We start from the raw sequence: 24,135 nt of genomic DNA on the forward strand, positions 1-24,135 counted from the left end.
TTTAATTTATACTTTTTAAAGTAGGGTGCGGTGGAATATGGTAGTAGAGATTGGCCCTCTTTCTTTTCTTTTGTTTCTTCTTTTAAGTACCTTTCATTTCTTTCTCCTACTCCCTAATTAATATAAATTGCTTCTTTCGTTTCTTCGCTTACTCCTCCAAAGCCAGTGATAATAGACGGCTGTGTGTTAAGGAATAGATAACTGGCCAGCACTAAAGGAGAACCATTCTTAGTCAATTTTTTCTTTTCAAAATTACAAAAACATATGTCTTAATTAAATTTAGAATTGTGATAACTTCACAAAATTGTATTAAAATGTGTATGCAAAAAGTTTATGTGCAAATATTTTATGCTGCAGAGACTGCAGGAAAATGAACGAATTTTCAAGTATATATTCTATTTCTCCCAGCTTCTTTCCTCTTTACTGGGAATGATAGTTTATTTTTTGAAGGTATGGTGGCTTTTCTAGGGAAGGGAAAAAGCCTTGATTGGCAATGGCAAATAACCTAGAATTCCTGGAATTATTAATAATTAGGCCATTACTATTTTCAGTCTGCCTCAATTAAACTTTCCTTTGTGTTGTTTAATGTGTTATACATTTAATGAATTTTTATTTTAAGAATTTGCTTCTGCACATCGTTAAAGCTTGGAGTTAAGGCCGCTGGCTGGCCAGTGAGCTTCACAAGCGTAGGTAATGAGCTACATGAGGGGCAAATCGTCCACCAACACAAGGGTCTCTGGTCCAATGAGTGAAGTTTGATAACAATTCTTTCAACAAGTATTAAAAAATATAAGAATTTGCTAAGACCTATGCATAAAAATTACTACACGGAAAAATTAAAATAACTTTTAAAGGCATACTAAACTCTGCAAGCTCTAAATATTAAAATAAGTGTACCATCTATCTTAAAAGTAACTTAAAAATAATCTAGCCTTGAGGCAGGCAGAGGGAAGGGAGAAGTAGGCTCTCAAAAAAAAAAAAAAAAATCTAGCCTAAAACCATATTAGTATTTTCTAATAATATGGGTTGTAGGATCTAAATAAAGAAGTATAGGGGCACCTGGGTGGCTCAGTCGTTAAGCGTCTGCCTTCGGCTCAGGTCGTGATCCCAGGGTCCCGGGATTGAGTCCCGCATCAGGCTCCCTGTTCCACGGGAAGCCTGCTTCTCTCTCTGCCACTCCCCCTGCTTGTGTTCCCTCTCTCTCTGTGTCTCTCTCTGTCAAATAAATAAATAAAACCTTTAAAAAATTAAAGAAAGAATTATATAGTGTAAATTCCCATTGTTTTATTCTATTAAGATTTACTGTGCTTAGTTAATTTCTGTGAAAATATAAGTTATTTTTTTAGGTTTTCTTCTTAGTTTAAATGCCCCAAGATAGGATGATATTCAATAGTTTATGATCATCAAAACCAGAAGGAGTCAATTTTTAAAATGCAAGCGTTTAAAGTTTTCTGATGCATTCAGTATAAACTTAGAATTATATTCAGAATAAAATATCACTGTTATTATAACTTGTCTAAATCCTGGAGTTGATTGTGATAGTTTTGTGATAGTTTTGATTGTGATTTAGTTGCAATAGTTTAATAATAGAATTTCACATGGAGTTATTGTGCTGTTTTCCTCATTATGCTTTTTCAGAGACTTTACATTCTACTGATTTTACACTCCTTTCAATAATGTTCTATACGGGTTAATTTATTTGTATGTCCTGAGCATGTTTTATTGGTGTGCATTTCTGCTCCAAAGGAAAGAACCCATTTTGAGCGATATGTGTTTTTGCTTTTCTTTCCCTTTCTTTCTTTTTTTAATAGGCCTTTGGTGAGTTTGAGATTGAGCAGCATCAAGAATGTGCTTATGATCACTTGGAAGTATTTGATGGAGAAACAGAAAAATCACCAATTCTTGGAAGACTATGTGGCAACAAGATACCAGAGCCCCTTGTGGCTACTGGAAATAAAATGTTTGTTCGGTTTGTTTCTGATGCATCTGTTCAAAGGAAAGGCTTTCAAGCCACACATTCTACAGGTCAGCAAATTGGAGCCATGTTTCTCTTTCCTAAGATCTAGGTTTCTCTTCCAGTGAATGCAGTGGATCCTATAACAGGAACATTAATGAATCTCTGAGCACAGCAGAAGAAATCTCACTGAAGCACTGTGTGAAATATTTGAGAGCCATGTAGCATCCTACTTAAGTATCTTTGTAGTTGCTGAATGTTTAGAAAGCAATGCAATAGTTTGATCTGATTCATGTCCAATGCAGTATGATCAAGTAGAACTATCTCTAAATATTTGTATAATGGATTCCATATTAACTTGAGCAGTTTGATTTATATGCTCTATTTAACAGTTAGAAATCTATGTCTTAGTATTCAAGAATCATGTTTTCTCTAACATCCTACCTGGTTGGCTAGCTTTTGCATTAATGTATTTTTGTAAGTCTGATTTGGAATTTATCTCTCCATTTTACAGAGTCTCATTTGTTTTTCCTTTTATTTAGTGTGCAATACAATCTTTTTCTAATCCTAATTCCTAATTTGACTTTGTAAGGGAAATTTTCAAGAAATAAAATATAATTTAGGAAAAATATGGAGAATTTTAGGCGAAAATATAGAATAACATTTTTTAATAATTTGGGGCCAGCTTAATACTGTATTTCGTAAATGTCTAGGAAATGTCCTTTTTTTACATTCAGTTAAAAAAAAAGATCAGTTGAGTGGTTTCCTAAAGTCATTTATCTTATAGTGCCACCTAGTGGTACTCTTGATAAATAAACTATTGAGACATTGCCTTGTAGAACTGTCTTGATGTAATATAATACACAGTATAATTGTATACAAATTTGTCCATAAAACAATATAAGTGCAGCAGTTTTTTGTCATGGGTTCTGTTTATTGTTTTTATTTTCTTTTTGTTTAATTTTGTTTGAGAAATCAGAATTTTAATTATTCCATTGTCCAATATTATTTTCCACTTTAGTGTATTTCATTATGAGCGTTAGATTTATATTGGAGTCTATTTATGAGAAAGTGAATATTGTCAGAATATTTATCTGATTCGTACTAGTAATGGTTGAACTCATTAATAGTGCAAATTATTTCTCATGATTGATATAAATATTTTGGTTTGAGAAGAGTCTTTCAGGGACTACAGAAATTTCATACTAATGAAAGGTTTTTCCATACATTGACATTTACTCTTTAAATATTTTCCTGATAACTTGTTATGCATTAAAGGGGTGGAGTGATTGCAATCCCATTACTTCATCAGTACTTTCCTGATAGCATAGAGTTTATGGCGTATATATCTGGCTATCACAAGTTCCAGGAATGCAGTATGAAAATATGCTGTCAAAATTCTTGAAATAGCTGACCAAATATTTTTAAAATACCTACCTATGAATTTCCCTTTCTTAGTTTAATAAAAACTTACTTTTATAGAATCTCTTTTTACCCTTTGTGAGTAGAATGATTAAGATTTATATTATGTTCCAGTATGTAGGTACATTTGGGTTTTTAGTCCAATTATGCCATTACCGAGCTGGGAACTTTGGAAAAGAAATTTCTTTGGGTATCAGTTTTCTCATCTGTAAAATACTATTGAAGTTTCATTATAGCTATTAACCTCCATGATTCCTTAATTTGTATGGCCTTTGCTCATGGATCCTATTTGCATTATTTATATTACCATTAAGAATCCATTGGTAGGATCCAATTAAGTTCTCACAGAGATCTTATATTGAGATCTGATGGTGTATATAGCATGCACTTGGCATTTTAGGCACACACATGTACTTAACATACACTTTACATATATTGAGTCCTTAAAAGACTCTATGATGTATTATTATCCTCATTTTTCAGAAAAAGAAATTGAAAATCTAGAGGATTAATTAATTTGCAGAGTTTTCTAAAATTATGTCAAAGTCTGGACTTTATCCTTACTCTGTCTCCAGAATGCCTCACATACATTCCACCATAGTATGTTTTCTCTTCATGTAAAAGTTTTGGATTAGGAAGCAAATCGATATAAAACCAGTCACTGTTGCTGAAGCAATAGGTAGAGACTGAACGCTTCCTTATGTAAGTTTTAAAAAACCCTCTGTTTGAAGTACATAACTGACGAGGCTCATTTTATTTCCCCGTTCAGTTCACATCCATTCAAATACCCACGTGAGCCACCTGTCACATTATTTATGGCAAAAAGCTGGAAATTTCTGGGAATTTACAGGGAAATAGAAGGAATTCCTTCCCGTTGAAGCATACAGTCTAAGTGTAACCTCTGATTTTCAGAAGTTTCTGTACTTTTGGTTTTTCAGTCAGTTTCTACTGACAAGACCGTCAAGTCCAGTACCATTTTTGCTACATGTATAGATCACTTATTCATTATTTACTGCCTTCTAGAATACGTGTAACTATTATTGATGGATCTTGATGTACACATTTTAATCTGCTTGAGTAAATATATATTTTATATACAATTTGAATTTTATCCACGAGAAAAACTTCTAATACCATGAATTTTGAAACCAGGTGATTAGAAATATTGTGCTAATATGGTTTTATGGCTATTTTTTTTCACAAGGAATACTGTGAAAAAAGTCCGTGAGGAAAGGACTTTATTGGAAAGAGTCCTTTTTTCCCTCTGATGGTAGGTCTAAATTCTAAGCCCAAATATATTTTAATCAGGTAATGAATGGTATTACACGACCCTTAAATAAACTTATTGAAGAAACAAATCAGTAAAAAAAAATATCCTGTGTATTCTCTCAGAGGATATGGCTATAATATAGAAAAAGAGGGAAATGTGGAGAGAAAATAATCTTTTAAAACATGGCCTGTCCAAAGAAAAAACAGAGAGGGAGGCAGACCATAAGAGAGACTCTTGACTATAGAGAACAAGCTGAGGGTTGCTGGAAGGGAGGAGGGTGGGGGTGGGGGTGGCTGGGCGGGGGAGATGGTTAAATGGGTGATGGTTAAGGAGAGGACACTTTTTGTAATGAGCACTGTAAGTGATGAATCACTAAATTCTACTCCTGAAGCTAATATTACACTATATGTAACTAACTAGAATTTAAATAAAAACTTGAAACATTAAAAAAAATAAAATAAAACATGGCCTGTCTGGTAGGACTTCTTTGCTGTAGCATTGTACTATGCATCAATGACATTTAAAAGTCAAATGATGCATTATAAAAGTTCTTAGAACGGAAGTTATTTTTATCTAACTCAATTAAATTGGAATGCCCACTAAAAGCATGTATAGGTCAAATTACAGGACCTCTTTGGGAATTCAATACTTTATGGGGAAATAAACAATCATGTCTTTCCAAATTAAAATGAAATCCACCCCCCACCCCCACCCCCACCCCCAGGCTTCTCTTCCCTTTTTGTCACCTTTCTTATTCAGCTTCATTTTCATTTTCCAGAATTCTGTAGAAGATGTTCTGGCAGCTTGCAAAGTATTTTCAAACAACTGATTTAAAAACAATACTGCTGACATGCTACACTACTTTTATATTGTTCCAACTTGGTAAATGAATAGGAATATTTGCAGGAAATGTATTTAATTAAATACCTTTTTTAAAGGGACCATATTAAATGATGTATTGACCATATTTTGAAGAACTGCCTCAAGGACAAATGGCCCTCATGCTGCCTGTAATTTTCTGCTTATAGAATTTCTCTCAGGGCATATTAAAATCACACATCTTGTGCATATAATATTTAAATCTTTGTTCTTAAAAATTTTATCCTGTGGACTAAGTTTTCTCTCTCTCTCTCTTTTTTTCATGGTTGGATCATTAATTCCAGATTTATTAGTTTGATCAGTGATCCATAGGAAGGCAGTTGTGTACTGAAACAGAGAAATGAAAACAGACAAACATAATGGAACATTTTAAGTCATCCTTAAATGTAATTTATTTATTTTGAATATTGCCATTTTCTAGATGTTTTCAATAAAACCAAATAATAACTCCTCACTGTCATTTTCAGATTCACAAAGGTTTTGTGAAATCTTTTCCATTTCGTTCAACTACTTCATTTCCTCCTTGATTTTTGTTCCAAGTTGGGGCTGGCAGAGAATTGTCTCTTCTGAATCCTGGTCTTTTGTCCTGCTACTTTGCTCCTGCAAAGCAGACACACCGAAACTAGTGCTTTCTTTATATCTCCCAGTGGGCTCCTTCAGCTCTTCCTGGCTGTGGAATAAAAGTAATCCAAGTGCTGGCAGCTTTTTTTTTTTTTTTTTAAGTGGAAACCAAAACAAATCAGGCAATTATATATCAAACTTTGAGAATAGGTAAAATTTAAAAAATTCTCTGAGATTACACTGGTTTATACATTTATATATTAAATTTGGAAATATTTTTCACAAAATATTTTACTGGCCTTCAAAAATACAAGTCTTCCTTTATGATAGCAGATTAATAATGTTTTAAATTGTTTTTCATTTTATTCTGGCTTTTCATTTCCTACCTGAATGGATCCCTAGCAGCAGCACAGATGATGGCATTTAGATGTTCTCACTAGACAATAATGATTGTAATGGTGATGGCTTACACTAATATGGCCTTTCCTATGTGCCCGGTATCCTTCAAACATTTGACATATATTAACCCATTCACTCTTCATCTAGACGCCATGACGTGAGTTCTATGTACGATCCTTGTCTTAGAAATGGAGTGTGAGACAAAGTCCCTCAGCTGATGAAGGGCAGAGCTCAGATTTGGACCCAGGTCGTTTGGCTGTGGAGATCTGTCACAGAAGAAGGACAATAATTTTTGGAATTAGAGAAACACCATGGTAGGAAGGGTAGAATGTTTGGCTTCCAGTCTATGGGATTCAAGAGATGGGTTGAGCTTTCAGGTTATTCTAACTCACTTACATGTGCAATAGTATCGATATATACTATATGCTATATTGATAGATTGTGCAAGATGCCCCGCCTGACACCTGGAACGTGGAGGGATACTTACGTTCCTCATGGAACACAGCCCAGTGGGGGAGTCATTCTCATGATTGAAACCCTGGTTGGAAGTTCGTTCATGTGTCAGTCACACACAAGAATCTAAATGTCTGTCTGTGACAGTGCCGTAGGTTTGATTGAGCCTACGTGTATTTAGATACATCGGAATGGGGTTTCGTCCTGGGGATTCAGACACATTTTGTTGTTTAAAATTATCAGTGTGGGTAAGCCATATACAAATTGGAAAAATCCAACTAAGTGTTTCTAGTTGTGTAATCCGTCCTCACAGGGTGCCGCCGGGACTGTTTGGTTGCAGATGACCATGACAATGTTACAGTGGTGTCTTCATATCTAGGGTCCTGGCTTGTCCACATCTTTCCACATTGGATTTTTGGTTTTGTCCCCTCCCAACTTATCCCAGTTTTCCTGGGACTTTTCTGGTTTTAACCCTGAAATCACTGCTTCCCAGGAACCTCTCAGCACTTGACAAACAGAAACAGAAAGAAACTCTACTTTCTTCTAACATTTTTTATAGCCCTATTTTATCTTCTTCTCCCCTGACCCCCTGCCATAAGTTTGCATGTGTATTGGTTGGAGGGGATCTCTATTTAATCTCTGGGTGTTTGTGTTTTTTTGTTTGTTTTGTTTTTTTAATCTCTAGTCATTAGGCAGTTTTGGGACTCAGATTACAAAGTTTCTGAGAAAATTTTTTGAAAACTTTCATTTCTAAATTATACTAGCTGTGCATTTTTATGCATACTCATCTAGTTATTTGGTATATTTACCTCTAGTGACAAAAGTAATAACTGGTAAACCACATGTTTATTAATACCTCTCTGAAAAAGAAGCTGTAAAAAGAACATTTAAAATTTTTTATTTATTACAAACAGAAAATATACTTAATAGGTTCTGGAACTACAAATGTTATTACAGTTAAAGATGCATGTATGTTTTCCCCAACCAAGTTATATAAATATTTCTACCTAAATAAAATTGTTCTATATAGTCTATGTAGAGTTCTATATCATGCATATACACACTGGAGTTTTATATATTTTGCCAATTTTTAAGTTATTTCTTATTCTTTTGGATTCTGGGTTCTTAAATGAGTAAGAATCAACCTGATTTAAGATACTGACCTTTTTTTCCCCCATGAAAACTAGTTATTTGAGACTAAAAACAGTATCATGTATAACAATAAAAATATTTATTGAGAGTTACTACACACTAGGCACTGTTTTAAGTGATTTTCCATGTATTCATTAAATCCTCAAAATCCACTGAGATTGGTGCTATCATTATCATCTGCATTTTGCCCTATGGATCAGAGCAGCGACATCACTCACCTAAAGTAACTGAGCTCGATGGTGTTGGAGGTGGTATTCCGACCCAGTAAGCTCTGTGTCCAGGGTCTGTGGTGGTACCTGGTGCACCGTCACACTCTACGATTATAGGAAACACATCTGATGATGAAAATGCATTCAGAAGTTAGAGAACGGTTACACTACATTGAGGTTGAAATTGGACTTGTTAAAACTCACTGAATTTATTTCATTTTTCTTTCCTGAGCAGAGTGTGGTGGTCGACTGAAAGCAGACCCGAAACCCAGAGATCTGTACTCGCATGCGCAGTTTGGTGATAACAACTACCCGGGACAAGTGGACTGTGAATGGCTCTTAGTGTCAGAACGGGGCTTTCGACTGGAGCTATCCTTCCAGATTTTTGAAGTGGAGGAAGAAGCCGATTGTGGCTATGACTATGTTGAGCTCTTTGACGGTCTCGATTCAACAGCGGTGGGGCTTGGTCGATTCTGTGGATCAGGGGTAAATACAGTACCAACAGGATCCCATAGCCGTGGTAGAAAATGCCCATTGATTCATGATTGTTATGTGCACCATATGCAAATCGGCAATGCTTTTACGAGAAAAGGTTACACCCTATTATTATTGCCTCTTCTCCCTTACCTCTTCTCCATCTAGTGAATTTTCCCAATAATATCACACAAGAGAGAAGAATTTAGTAGGTATAATTGCTGGTTCCTGTTCACATTCTAACTTTTTCATTCATGTTCTTACTGTGCAATAAATGTTTAAACATTTAAGAATCTAAAGGCAATAAATTTAAACACACACCTTTGACGATTTGGTAAGCTTCCTAAATTAAAGCATAAAGGAAAAGGAATTGTGCACACAATTCAAATTGACATTCCCTTCTCAGCGAAGACGCTTGCTGAATGGCAGGTGCCACCACTGGTGTGTGGCCTTAGCCAGTGCTGCCATAATGCTGTTCCATTGCAGTGTGTCACTTGTGCATGGGACAGAATGCCTGATACAGGTCAGAGAGTGTCACCAGGAGAAATAAGAAAAAGGAAAGCTTAAGATTTCCTTCATGCTTTTTTCCCCCAGGACTCCCTGCATAAATATCAAACGGTCTTCTGAATACATATTTTGTTCCGAAAACATTAGTCCCATTTTTTGTCCACCAGTGTCTATTGCTTACATAATACCGAACTTGAATGATATTGAATTCCTTTCCAAATATCAGCTGAAATGAAACAAAAAACTTCTTGGTATTTAGATTATTAAAACAGGAAGGAATGGATGATTTGGATTCTGGACGTGGCTCTGCCTCAGAGCCCCTTCTGAAACAAATTTAATATCTTTTTACCTTCTTTGAACCTTACTTTATTTACTTGTAAATCAAAGGAATTTGGCTTAAAATTTGGGGGAAAAAACCCACCAAGTTCCAGAATTTGGAAACAGGCTTATGTTCCAAGCCCAGCTATATCAGTGCCTATGATCTTGAGCATGTCATTTGCTTCTCTGAAACTCAAGTTTGCCCATCTGTAAGATGAAGAAGTCACTCATACCCACTTTTCAAGGTTGTTGGGAGGATTAAATCATATACCCCCCCCAAAAAAATCCCAAACAAACATGAATTACACTGAAGGAAAAAAGTGCTCATTCTGTTGTTTATTTGCCTGTTTGTTTGTTTTTGTCTTCAGCCACCAGAAGAGATCTATTCAATTGGGGATGCGGTTTTAATTCATTTTCACACTGATGACACAATCAACAAGAAAGGATTTCATATAAGATACAAAAGCATTAGATATCCAGATACTATGCATACCAAAAAATAACACCAAAACCTCCATCAAAACATAAAGGAATGTGCATAATGGAGAGAAGACGTATTTTTTTTAAATGAAGATATTAGCACAAATGTTTTATATAATGAGTTTGACCAGAAGAAGACTGTAAGAACAGGATTATCTCTGTACTAAAAGAGAAGTTTTCAAGCCAACTCTGATCAACATTGCCAAGATATTGAAACTCCATGCTTGATGGTATAAATATAAATAAAGCTGGTGAGAAGGCATCATGTAACTTCAAGGAAGACTCCAGAAGATTTTGTTCACAGCTTGACAGAGATGCCTTGCCATTCAGACAGTTCGATTCAGGGTCTGTGACCTTGTAGAGTGTTTCTTTTTGACAATTTTTCAAGATTTGGGAGAAATCAAATGATCTTGCAGGTCATAAACTGAAAAACCCTCTTCTTGTATCTTAGGATGATTGCTTTGGCTTTGTATCTTGGATACAGATCCATATGGGATGTTGCGAAACGGGAGTCTTTTGAGGGCGGTTTGTACTTTAAATGTGGGCGTGTCCGGAAGTTTGGAAACTGGAATATTTCAGCTTCATTATTTTCACTTGCAGGCCAGATTCACCTCTTTGAAACACGAATGATCTTGAGACCACTTCATTTTACTGACGTTTTGACAAGTTGGAAATGCCAATAGTGTCTATTACTGCAGTTAAACTCTAGGCATCATTTATTTAAGTGCTGGAAAATGCCCAGTTGATCGGTAAACTCAAGTTCTTTCAGTGAAAGTGCTGCCTTTTCACACCAAATTTAGGAAGCGTTGTGATGTCTTGGGAACTTCATGAGAGAACTCCCAACAGGTGTGAACAGAATTCTTCCAAGTGACTGCCTGGATGGCCCATTCTCAAGTCACCAGTGCTGCTATTGTCTTTTCTGTTGTTGATCTGTTGTAGTTGTTATTGCTGATGTTGTTATGGTTAATGATGTATTTAAAAAAAAAAATGAAGTGAAGTGGAAGTAGGCTGTGTAGTCATTGAAAGGTCTCTCTCTCTTCTTCTTCTTCTTCTTTTTTTTTTTTTTTTCTCTTCTTGGGATTCAGTTAAAAAAATGCAATGTTGGAAAAAAAGATTTGTTTCTGAAAGACTTTCTATGGTGCTATTCCATAAACGTTTTTTTTAAACAAAATTTTTGATCTTTGAGCCAACCACCTGTAGACTATGAATGTCTCCCTATGTCTGTCTGGTGGCATTTGAAGACTAAAGACTTGCTAAGGGTATCAAGAGTGTATCATTGCAAGGGCAGCACTTGTCCTGTGGAACAATTACTTATAATGCCTTAGAATTCTTGCACATGATCAAACAGATCCTCCTAGAGACACACTTTTTGAAAGGTTGAGCAAAACAACGTATGTTAATTAGCAGCTCTGTGAGGAAAATCCATTTCCATGACTGAGAACATTGGGTATAAATATGGTGACCTGTTTTTGTTGTAGAAAATGAATTTTCTGCTTGAAAGCCATGCGTGTTTTTAATATTGTTTATGTATATGTGAGGTTGTCTGAGTGAATGAAGCTACAAGAAGGTGAAAAGCAGTGGGTGGTGGAAAAGTTACAATTTATGTGCCAAGTTCTACTAGAATCCTGTCTGAAGTAGCACCTTTCTTAGGAGGTTTCATGGACAAATAATGGGAACTTCTAATTATTATCCACACCATTAAAAAAAGACTTTTTCCTTTACAGAAACTCTATTTTGATATGTTTTAATGTTGATGTAGATTGCTATATGAAGTAGATTTGTTTCTGTTACCTGTCCATGAACATTTGACATTTAATAAAATTGGGTATTTTTCTTTATTTTTACAAAATTACACTATACACACAGGTGTAGTTTATTCATTTTTTTGTCATTGTTGCCCTGAAAAATATTTTCTTGCATATGAATTACAATATGTAAATACATTTTTAAAACCAGTCTTTTGATCTTACTCAATGTTACTTTGGGAATGTGTAACTATTGCCTGCAATGTAATGAGCTTTTTTAGTGGAGCTGATTTATTCCAGTAACTTCTTCTATATTTTTTCATTAATCTTCAATTAGCCAAATATATCAGCAATGGGAAAAAGAGGAAAAAATACCATTCACACCTAGTGGATTACGCTATGCCTCGCCCAGTACGAGGCACAGGGCACTAGCTTTTTTCTAAACTTTATGCTACCCTTTGAGAATTGTGGTGATGTTCTCACTTTGTAGTTCAGGAATGGAGGCTCATAGAAGGTATGTAATGTTCCCAGGGTCACCGTGTAAAGTTAGATGTTGAAACCCAGCTTGTCTGATATAAAAATCTGTGCTTGTTCTACAAAATGTAGTAGAATCAATCTTGACATATATAAATAGTAGACATGTTTTTATGATGAGACATTTCCACATAAAGTAAATTTTAAGGGTGAATTACAGTAAACCCTTCAGGATAAATATATTGTTCTTTTCAGAAACAGCATGACAGTTCGAATATCAACTGTAGATATCTTTAAGAACCACAGGTAGTGCTAGAAATTAAAAACAAACAAACAAACACCTACTCTGTAGTTCAGAATTAGTAATCATGGATGGACCTTTTGTTAAAATAAATACATTAAATTATTTTATCTGGCGTAGTAGGGGAAATGTAGTGTTCTACTTTAAGAAATATTCTGGGTATTACAATTGACATCTTATTAGGTCACAACGAGCTGCAATCAACACAACCGAGAAATGAAAGTGAAAAGATATTTAGAAGGCATATATAGAGATGTTGCAACTTCAGGTCTTCAATGTGAACATTAATTTTTATTGTATCTTATGTCAGATATCAATTCGCTGCATATTATTTTTATATTAATTCAATTTTGGCTTAAATGTGTTGTTAAATGCAAGTACAAACAGCTTTGTTGTTATTTTGTTAATAATTGTTAGTTACTGTTTTAAACATTTTATTAAATTAATTTTGTAAATTATTTTCAACCCCTACATCAGTATACTGGTTGTGCTCTATTTGCCAAAGTTCTAACTCCTATACAATCCTGACTATACACAGAAAAAAACTGCTCCTACTTAATATGATTTTATTAAATTATTTTTCAAGTCAATTTTGAATATTAATCTACTTTATTAATGAGATCATGACTTAGCATAATTTCACAAAACAACATTTAAAAAAATTGTATGAGAAACAGCAATAGTATTTCCAAAGTCTCCAAATGTCCCCTTCCCGTATTGGCTGGATTTTTGCTATGTATGACTAATTTTAATATATCACAGTATCAGGTTCATATTCTGTCCAATTTTGTTTTTAAATCTCTTAGTCTTTTTTATTTGGTTTCTTTTGCTCCTGTATTTTTGATGGTAAGCCTCAAATATTAAATTTTGCTCTCCCATATAGAAAATCTCTAAAAGCACATCTAATGACTAATTATTATTCTTCATAAGGGTAAATATTACTTTTTAAAAGTAAACTATAGCTATGTGTGACATTTAAAAATAACTTACTTAAAGCAGTTCTCAAAATGTTTGGAAATTGTATTTAGTGACAATGGGAATAAAACTTGCTTTTTGGAAAACCTTTAATACCACTTGTGAAATCTGGCATGGGAGGAAGTAAACAGGAAAAAATAATTACCTTCTAAAGTTTATAACTTGAAGTAATGCCTTCTATTTTATAAGAAAAATTATGTAAAATGAGCATATCAAAAAGAAAACAAAAAGCTGGTCTGTGAATGAGTTAAAGCTTTTTATGCTTCATTGCATAGTAAATGGTCGCCAATGAACAGTTAGCTGTTAATCTCTAGTGTTATTATTATAAAATTAAGACACATTGTCATTAGCTTAAGAAATAATTGATGTAATGGATGGATCTAATACATTGTGAGATATTATTATTAGTCTCCAAACTTTCTGTTGACATCAACTTTTTTCATTGTCCAGCCACAACCTCCCCCTCTTTTCAGCCCTGCACCAGTATATTCAGCCTGTGTCCAGGCTTGCCCTGTGACTCTAGTCAACTCCTGTGCAGAGACTATGCAGAATGATTCCAAAAAGTTTATAGGGCCCTGAGTACATCTCACTATATGCGACTTCCCTCTCATCCAATATTTTAAATAAAAAATTAAAACCGTAAAATCAACTTCTAACTTTAGAAAACTTGAGCTGGAAACATACCTGGGTTAAAGCAGATGAAGATTGAAGACTTAAGAAGCCAACATGCAGCTTAAGACATGTGGACAAAAGGTCCTGGTACCTGGTCTTGCCTTAGCTGCCAGGGTGGAGGTGTTGAGTAAATAATGAAATTACTTGTGTTATTATATGTTATTTCTATGTGAATACAAGAAATACTAGCTTCACCAATCCCTCCACTCTTACTGAGCTCTGCCTACCTATGTTGTTTGTGTAGTTGAGAAACCAGTTATATAGCATTTCATTTTTGCCCAACTATCAAGCTTTTGGCATATTTGCATCTGAAATAAAAATAGCAACTAAGGCTATTCAAAGCAACTTATAATACTATAAACGTGCTTAATGCTTCAGTGTATTTTACAAATTACATTTAAAAAACCAGATCCAATGGTGCTGCTTCTATTAAATATTAGAGGGTGATTATATTAGTCATAATATTTAACCATTCAACATATCTAAGAACTGACAAATCTCATATCTGTCAAAAGCTCAATTAGGAATATTTTTAAAAGAGTAACTACTAGAAATTTAGTTAAAAATGATAATTTTCAATCAAAATGTAGAAGTGCATTTATATTCCTTCATGATATTTTTATGTCAGAATCAGTGACTCACAGAAATGACAGCTAAATGCTAAAATACTGTTGATAAGGTTGAGGTCAGGGGGAGGGGTTTATTTCAAGGAATGTCATTAAATTATTTAAACAGGAAGATTGCCAGAAAAGACAAAGTGAAAGTATTATAGGTAATAAAGTTTAGATAAAGCTACCCTAAAAGAATATTTAGTGAACATTCTTTAGGAGGCTATAATTAAAAATCAAAGTAAATTACAAGAAAATTTTCTACAAGGATCTAATAAATTTGTTAAAGTCCTTTATATACCACTGAATGTCTGTTATTTGTGTTTGAATTCCCTGGGAGTAAAGGGTCCTCATAAGTTTTGTCATTTTCAACCCAAAAGACATATTACAACCATGTAGTTTATTCCCTCATTTATTTCATTTATTTCTTCATTCCATAAATATTTGCTTAATTCCTTCAAATATGCTCAGCACTGTGCTAAGTACTAAAAATTTAATGAAAGGTTGAAAAAGAAAAAAATCACAATTTTTGCTTTTGTGAAGGTTAAATTCTAGTTGAAGAGATAAACATTAATTAAAAGCAATCACAAAGTGTCAAAATTGCAATATAAAACATGCATTTGTATTTTACAGCCATTCTGGGGACATTATTCCAAATAGCCTGGTTTGCATTTTGAGACAAGCATTAACATCAACCTTTCCTTATCCTTGGTTTTCTATCTTCTTACTTGCATTGTTCTTTTTAAAATTTCAATTGTCCTCTGAAATTAACTCTTTTTTTCCATCAATCACTTGTATTTTTAACTCGTAAATTATTCATTCTTAAGATGGATGATGAGGGTGGCATAGCGTATCAAAATTCTGATGTTCATGTAATTAACAAATAGAACTAAACAATATAACTTACAAAAAGCACTACCAATGGCCAGCACCTATAGTGCTTGATAAATTCTAATTCTTATTATGATACACATTAAGATTCTTGAAACCCTGAATATCCAATCAATGCTGGCCTAATTGGTGGAAAAGGGATGTTTTGCAATTGCAGTATGACTTGTGGGACAGTGAAATGCCTCACTGCCTCACTATTTGCTTCCTTCTCCAAGTCAACATCTATGTTTTAAATGTTGGTAAAATCCCTGGGATACTCAGACCTCTCAAGAGCATACTCATATAAAAGCACTCTATGGGCATATACTTGCAATATTGTGGCCCTACAGATAATGCTTAATCGAATGTGATGTGATGCCACAATAAAAAATTATAAAATGTTTAGGTAAGAGTAATCCAAAATAACAAGTAGCATAATTAGACTTAGAACATTGGATACTAGAATTATCACATGTAGAGTAAAATGATTTAAAAAAAGAAAGAGAAAATATGTGGAAAAGGTATAGACACTATCAAAATACTGAGATTTTTAAAAAGAATAAGTTGATATGGGGATTAACATAACAATAAAAAAATTAAAAAAAAATAAAAAGAATAGGTTGAATTTGTAGAAACAAAAAAATACAGTAATTGAAATTTAAATTTAGATTAGGTACAGCTGCCGATAATTCATGAACTAGGAGAGTTTAAGCTGAGAGAGACAAAGAGATGAGAAAATATATTTAGAGATACGGAATAGAATGTGAATATTCGATATATATTAGGAGTTTAAAATGTGAATATAGAGAGCGGAGGAAAATAAAATATTGAATAGACAATATCTGAAATGCCTCGGAACTTTTGGAAGATGTGTATCTTCATATTCAGTAAGTTCCCAAACAAAATAAATAAAAGGAAAACTACACCCAGACACAGAGTACTGAAATTGAATAACAGAAAGTTAAAGAAAAACATCTTAAAAGCAACCAAAGAAAAGATTACCTAGAAGGAATTACTTTCAGAAATACAGTGTATACATTTTGAAATAAAGTCTTCAAGGTATTTATAGTAAATAATTGTTGATCTAAATTTTTGTACTCTGTTGAACTACTAGTTACAGATGGGAATCAAGTCAATTTCAGATTAGTGAAAACAAAGTTTACCACTAACAGATACTCATTGTTTTTTTTTTTTTTTTTAAAGATTTTATTTATTTGTCAGAGAGAGACAGAGAACAAGCAGGGGGAGCAGCAGGCAGAGCAGGAAGAGGGAAAAGCAGGCTCCCCACTGAGCGAGGAGCTGGATGTGGGAGTTGATCCCAGAACCCCAGGATCACAACCTGAGCTGAAGGCAAGACGCTTAACTGACTGAGCCACCCAGGCACCCCTAGATACTCATTGTTAAAGGGATTTTCTTCTAGAAGAAAAATGAAAACAGGAGTGAGTGATACATAAGAAAGAATAGTGATCAAAGTAATTGGTGATTATGTACCAATTTAAAAGATATTAATACTATAAAAATAATAGCAATGACTAATTTGAAGAGGAAGTGGAATTAATTATGAGAAAATATTATGTACAATTAAAGAGGAATCGTTGGATTGAGGGGTTCTAAGTTCCTCATAGTGTTTGAGGAGAGGATTAACTTTATACTTTGTTAAATACCTAGTAAAGTTATAAGGGTAACCGAAAGACTAGAAGCAGGATAAATAACTTTTAACCGACAGAGAGGGAAAAGAAATTTTAAAATAATAAATATTAAGGATAGCTTAAAAAAAGGGAGGAAATTACATAAAAAATAAAGAAAATGGAAAGTATAAAATAAGATGGCCAAAACAATATGTAAAATTTAAAATTTAAAACATGTATCTGCCTGGTGTTTTTCTGTTTTCCTCCGGTAATGTCATCTAGTGCTTTGCCTGGACAGAGCTTAACATGAGGCTAGCAAAGGACAAATATGAAAAGGTACCAGCTCCACTTGCCACAGTGGGCAATGAAAAAACATATTTTGAATTGAAAGACAATAAATAGACAACTGGTAATGTATAAAATGACATAATATTGAGAATATAAGTGCATGTGATGTGTAACATATTTTGTGATCTTTAAGATTTTTAAATTAAATTCACAACCATAAGAATTAAATATTTAACTAAATTTTAAAAATGAAAGTTTCTATATACCATAAATTGTGCAAAAATAAAATTCTCAACTTGAAGTGACCATTTCCTCATTTTCCTGTTTCTCCTTTTCCCCTCTAGCTCTCCCTGAAGGAGATCAACATTAATAAATCTGTTATTTAAAAAACATGTTTTCAAAGATTTCTTAAATAAGATACCATAATTAATGTATATCTATGTTGATTTTTAATTCAGATTCAGCATTTTTAGAGTGCACAATAGCTTGTGAGGTAAGTATTATTCCAATTTTACAGTTGGGGAACTTAAATAGAAAATAAATTAAATAATTTTTCCAAGATCACATTGTGTCTGTGATAAAGAAAATATATCTGAAAAGGAGTTGATATACCCATTACATTTTAAATTTTAAAAAGTAATTATAATTCAGATTTTTGTTTTAATATTTATCATTTTGAATACTAATATATTCAAAACTAAGTCTCCCTTAAAAAAAGAAAAGCCACTAACTTTCCCATTAAGTAAACGATTTATTCTGCTTGATTAAATTGTTTTGATTTCTATTTAGAATTATGATAGAATAGCTTGCTGCAAACTAATATATTCTATCAAGAACACATAGAAAAGTAGGGTGACTTTTTCAGCTTTATTGACAAATATAATTGACAAATAAAATTGTAAGATATTTAAAGTGTACAACGTGATGCTTTGAAATATGTATACATTATGAAAGGGATTCCCCTCACTGAATTATCACATCCATCACTTCACATATTTACTTTTGTGTGTGTGAGAGAACATTTAAGTTTTACTCCTTAGTAAATTTAATTATACACTACAGTGTTATAGAATATAGTCACCATGCTATACATTACATCCTCAGAACTTACTCATCTTAAGACTTAAAATTTGTACATTTTTATCAACCTCTCCCTATTTCTCTCTCCTGTCTCCTGACAACCTGTTTTCTTCTCTGTTTCTATGGGTTCAATTTTTATAGATGCCACATATAAGTGATACTATGCATTTGAAGTTAAATTATTATCAGCTTAAAATGCTGTTATAAATAGAAGATGTTTTACATAAACCTCATGGTAACCAAAAAGCAAAAGCCTATAATAGATATACAAAAGGTAAAGAGAAAGACATCATAGTGTACTACTATAGAAAATTATCAAATAACAAAAGAAGAAAGCAAGAGAGGAAGAAAGGACAAAAGAGATTACAAAGCAACTAGGGAACAATGAACAAAATGACAATAGTAAGTAGATTCTTATAAATAATTACTTTAGATATAAATGGACTATATTGCCTAATCAAAAGACATACAGTGGCTAAATGGATTTAAAAACAAGACCCAACTATATCTTGCTTATAAGAGACTCACTTCAGCTTTAAAGATACACATAGACTGAAAGTGAAGGGAGGAAAAAGATATTCCATATACATAGAAACCAAAGGAAAGCAGATGTACCTATACTTATACCAGACAAAATAGACTTTAAGCCAAAGACTGTCAGAAGAGACAAAAAAGGTCATTATTTAATGGTAAAGAGGTCAATTCATCAAGAGGATATAATAATTATAAATATTTATGTACCAATATATGAGGATCTAAATATGTAAAACAAATATTAACAGATCAAAAGGGATAAGTAGACAGGAATACAATAACAGCAGGGAATGTGATACCCCACTTTCAACAATGGACAGATCATCCAGCTATAAAATCAGTAAGGAAACACTGGACTTGAACTTCATGTTAGATGGGAGGGACATAACAGATATGTATAGAACATTTCAACCAACAGCAGTAGGTTATACATTCTTTGCAAGCACACAAGGAACATCCTCTGGAATGGATCACATATTAGGCCACAAAACAACCCTTAATAAATCTAAGAGGATTGAAATCATATGAACATCTTTTCCAATCACAGTGGTACTAAACTAGAAATCAATTATGAGAGAAAACCAGAATTAATAATTGTGGAGATTAGTCAACATCCTGAACAATCAATGGGTCAAAGAAGAAATCAAGAGAAATAAAAAAATATCACAGGACAAATGAAAATGGAATCACAACAACACAGCTTTTGGGATGCAGCAAAAGCAGTTCTAAGAGGGAAGTTTATAGTGATAAACACCTACATTAAGAAAAAAGAGAAATCTCAAATAAACAACCTAATTTACACCTTAAGAAACTAAGGAAAGAAGAAAAGTAAGCCCAGAGTTATCAGAGAAAGGAAAAAACAAAGATTGGAGAGGAAATAAATGAAAGAGACTAAAATGACAATAGAAAGATCAATGAAACTAAAAGCTGTTTTTGTTTTGTTTTGTTTTTACTTTTAAGATAAAATAGACAAACCTTTGCTAAACTTACCAAGAAAAAAAGAGAAGACTCAAATAAGTAAAATTATAAATGAAAAAGATGATATTACAACTGATAACCATACAAATACAAGAATCATAAGAGATTTCTAGAAATAATTATATGCCAACAAATTGGGCAACCTAGAAGAAGTGGATAAATTCCTTGAAACATATAATCTACTGAATTAAGAAGACTGAGCTTGAAGAAATTTCTCTTCTGAACAGACCAATGACTAGTCAGGAAATTGAATTAATAATCAAAAACCTCCCACCGGCCTCTGGGGAAGCCTGCAGAATCCCAGCCACAGCCAAGGTTGGTCTTGCTGGGCCTACCCTGGGCCCCAGGCTGACATCTACCCTGAGGCGGCTGCAGGTCTGGCAGGCTGTCCACAGCTGAGGGAGCCAATGCCCACTGCCCTCCCTGTACTCCCATTGCAGGAAGGCCCAGGTGGAGCGGGCTCCCATCAAGCCATTCACCCGGCCCATGTGCAAGGGCCCGGGGTTGAAAGCTACAGTGTCCTTGGAGACAATGCTGGGGATAACATATGGGCCATGGGGATTTCAAAGAAGTGGGGAAAAAACAAGGAGAAGAAATAGAAATGTGGCACCAACCTGTGTATGTCAAACATCTCTCATGAGAATGTATCTCACTGGAATTTGGATTCAGAAGTAGCTGTTCCTGAAAATAAAAACCTCCTACCTAGAAGAGAGAGTGCAGAACCACCTGGAAATTCCATCTAACAACTGGTGTTAGAGCTTAATTTGTCAGAACATGCTCACAAAAGAACACAGAATGGTAAACAATGGATATTTCAGTTATGGAGTTATCCTTTAATGAAGGAACTATCATGGAGAACAGAGATTTCAGAAAATCATCAATGGAAACTAGGAATCACTAATCCCATAAATCTCTTCACTCTGAGCCACTCACTAACAAATGCTTCAGTTGATAAGCAAGTTTGTTCTTACCCTGGACTGCAAATGCATTAGGTCTCTGCTGGCCCTATGTTTGTGGAGACTTTTTTAAGGACAAAAAATGACCCTCACACTAATTCATGTTCAACTACAGAAAACGACTACAGTGTTGAAACTTTAAATGCTCCAAATTAGAATTTGACATATGGATATAGCAGTGTGAAAGAAAATTTAAGAGATCAAAGTGATTCATCTGAAAATAAAAAAGCAAATGATACTTTATTCAGATATTTTTAAAAGATGGACCTGAACATAAAGCCAAAAACAATAGAAAATGTTGAAGAATTTTTCCATATCCTGATTTTCCTTCCTCTTCATTTTGATACTTTGGACTTGCACAAATTAGCCCTCTCAAAGTTCGAAAATTGGAAAGCAAGGAATAATAGGGAATTTTCTGGAATATCCAGAAAACTATTGAACATTTGATTATTCATTTATTGGAAATGGAAAGAATACAACATGTGACTATACAAAAAGGCCAAGACAACAATCTTTTGTGCTTCAGTAGTTACTGAACAACACTCTCCCTTCAAAGCTATACCCAAAATGAGATGGCCAAAACTTCCTGACTCTTTGAGTCTTCAGACAACGTGTGTAGATAAAGGTCAAGAAAAAAGAAAAAAAAAAAAACAACCAATTTTGTTTCTGGCAACCTTGAACAAAATGCTTCCAAATGTAATTGGAACAATGTTGACAAATATAAATGAAATTCTAAACCATCACCCTTAAAAAGTTCATCCATCACAAAACAATAGATTGCAAATTATGATGACTATATGAATACTAAAAACTCCATTTGAAATCCATGACAAGAACTCTCAACCAAGCCGATTACTATCCAAACAACCGGTTAAAATGGTTTTAACAAGATGTTTGCCACTGGGTCTCCAATATCAGTTTCTCCTATACCTCTGTCTTTCCCTGATAAGCAAAGGGAAGAAATAAAGGCACCAAGGACAAAAACAAAAACAAAAACAAAACAAACAAACAAAAAAACCACACACACACAAACACAAAACCAAAAACCAAAAATAAAACCACACACAAACACAAAACTTTACCAAAAAGACAGTATTGAACAGACTATTCTAAATTCAGAAATTAAACTGTTTATCACCTTAGTTTATAGCTAAAGAGAAATGCACACCCACTGACCAAAAATAATGCTTTCATACATCTCAGTGTAAGCAAATCTATTCCAAGAAGCCCAGCAAAAATGCAATTAATCATTCTGAGATACAGGCATTAAACATGCGCACATACATGCACACACAAAACAATTACTTGATGTGATATGGAGTGAAACTTGTGAAAATCATGACTGAGAATGTCTATATATAAATCCATAGGCATCCATACTGACATACTTGACAGTCTTTTGCATTTTATGTTTCAAAGAAATATTTCACTAAATAAACTGTTCTATTCAAAAGATTGTTCTTTTGTTGTGATTGTTTTCCAGTATAATTCCATCATCAATAAATGGTATAATTGATTTAAAAAAAATTCCCAACAAAGACAAGCTCAGAATCAGATGGCTTCTGTGGTGAATTCTATCAAATATTTAAAAAAGAACTAATTCCAATCCTTCTCAAACTCTTCCAAAAAAATTAAAAAAATGACGGAACATTTCCAAACTCATTTTACAAAAAAAAAAAAAAAAAAAGACTTTTAAATATAGAGGGCAAACTGATGGTTACCAGAGGGGAGGTGGGTGGGAGATGGGTGAAACAAGTGAGGGGGACTGAAGACTGCACTTGTCATGATGAGCACAGAGTAATGTATAGAATTGTTGAATTATTAGATTATACACCTAAAATTAGTATAACACTGTATGTTAACTATACTGGAAATAAAACAACAAACAACAACAAAAAACCCTCATTCTATGAGCCTAGCATTACTCTGATACTAAAGCCAGACAATGATATTACAAGAAAAGACAATTACAGGCCAATATCCCTGATGAATAAAGATGCAAAAATCCTCAACAAAATATTAGCAAACCAAATTAAACAACATATTACAGGATCATACACAGTGATCAAGTAGGATTTGTTCCAGAATGCAAGGCTAGTTCAACAGCTGCAAATCAATAAATGTGATACAGCATATTAACAAAATGAAGGATAAAAATCATATGACCATCTCAATAGATGCAGAAAAGATATTTGACAAAATTCAACATGTATTCATGATAAAAACTCTTCACAGACTGGGTACAAAGAAAAAATACCTCTACATATGTCAAACCCACAGCTAACAATAAACTCAATGGTGAAACACTGAAAGCTTTCTTCTAAGATCAGGAATAAGACAAGGAGACCCACTCTTGCCACTTATAGTCAACATAATATGGAAGTCTTAGCCAGGGCAATTAGGCAAGAAACAAAATAAAAGGCATTCACATCAGAAAGGAAGAAGTAAAATTGTTATTATTTGCAGATGACATGATATTACACACAAAAAAACCCTAAGGACTGCACCAAAAGCTATTGGAACTAATAAACAATTTCAGTAAAGTTGCAGGATACAAAATCAATTTACAAAAATCAATTGCATTTCTATACACCAACAGTGAAAGATCAGGAAGAGAATTTAAGAAAACAATTCCATTTATAATACGTCAAAAAGAATAAAATACATAGAAATAAACAACACTGGAGGTGAAAGATCTGTACACTGAAAATTATAAGGTATTGATTAAAGAAATTGAAGAAGACAAATAAATGGAAAAATATTTTGTGCTCATGGATTGGAAGAATTAATATTGTTAAAATGTCCATACTACCCAAAGCAATATACAGGTTCAATTCAGTCCATATCAATGAATATAAATGGAAAAATTCCAATGGATTTTCACAGAGATGGGATGATATTTTTTAAAAGAAAACAATTCTTTTTTGAAGTCATCTGAGACCTGTCAG

General features: G+C 33.6%; 1 protein-coding gene, 1 non-coding gene and 1 pseudogene across 2 annotated transcripts in view; all 3 read left to right on the forward strand.

Moving 5' to 3' along the window:
* Positions 1 to 11,087, forward strand: part of TLL1 (tolloid like 1) — a 207,233-nt gene extending 196,146 nt beyond the window's left edge. The window contains exons 19-21 of the mRNA XM_032413149.1: positions 1,812 to 2,025; positions 8,535 to 8,785; positions 9,967 to 11,087. Of these exons, the coding sequence (XP_032269040.1) occupies positions 1,812 to 2,025; positions 8,535 to 8,785; positions 9,967 to 10,101 (600 nt within the window). The 3' untranslated portion in view covers positions 10,102 to 11,087. The remainder of the gene's footprint in view (positions 1 to 1,811; positions 2,026 to 8,534; positions 8,786 to 9,966) is intronic.
* Positions 628 to 779, forward strand: LOC116637678. Its single transcript, XR_004300536.1, has one exon. It is a non-coding gene; the product is annotated as a small nucleolar RNA SNORA62/SNORA6 family (small nucleolar RNA).
* A 6,570-nt stretch (positions 11,088 to 17,657) lies between the features above and the next one.
* LOC116637341 lies at positions 17,658 to 22,372 on the forward strand (annotated as a pseudogene).
* Positions 22,373 to 24,135: the final 1,763 nt, after the last annotated feature.

This window comes from Phoca vitulina, unplaced genomic scaffold, assembly GCF_004348235.1.
Source record: "Phoca vitulina isolate PV1807 unplaced genomic scaffold, GSC_HSeal_1.0 scaffold14, whole genome shotgun sequence".
In the NCBI taxonomy this organism is placed as follows: domain Eukaryota; kingdom Metazoa; phylum Chordata; class Mammalia; order Carnivora; family Phocidae; genus Phoca; species Phoca vitulina.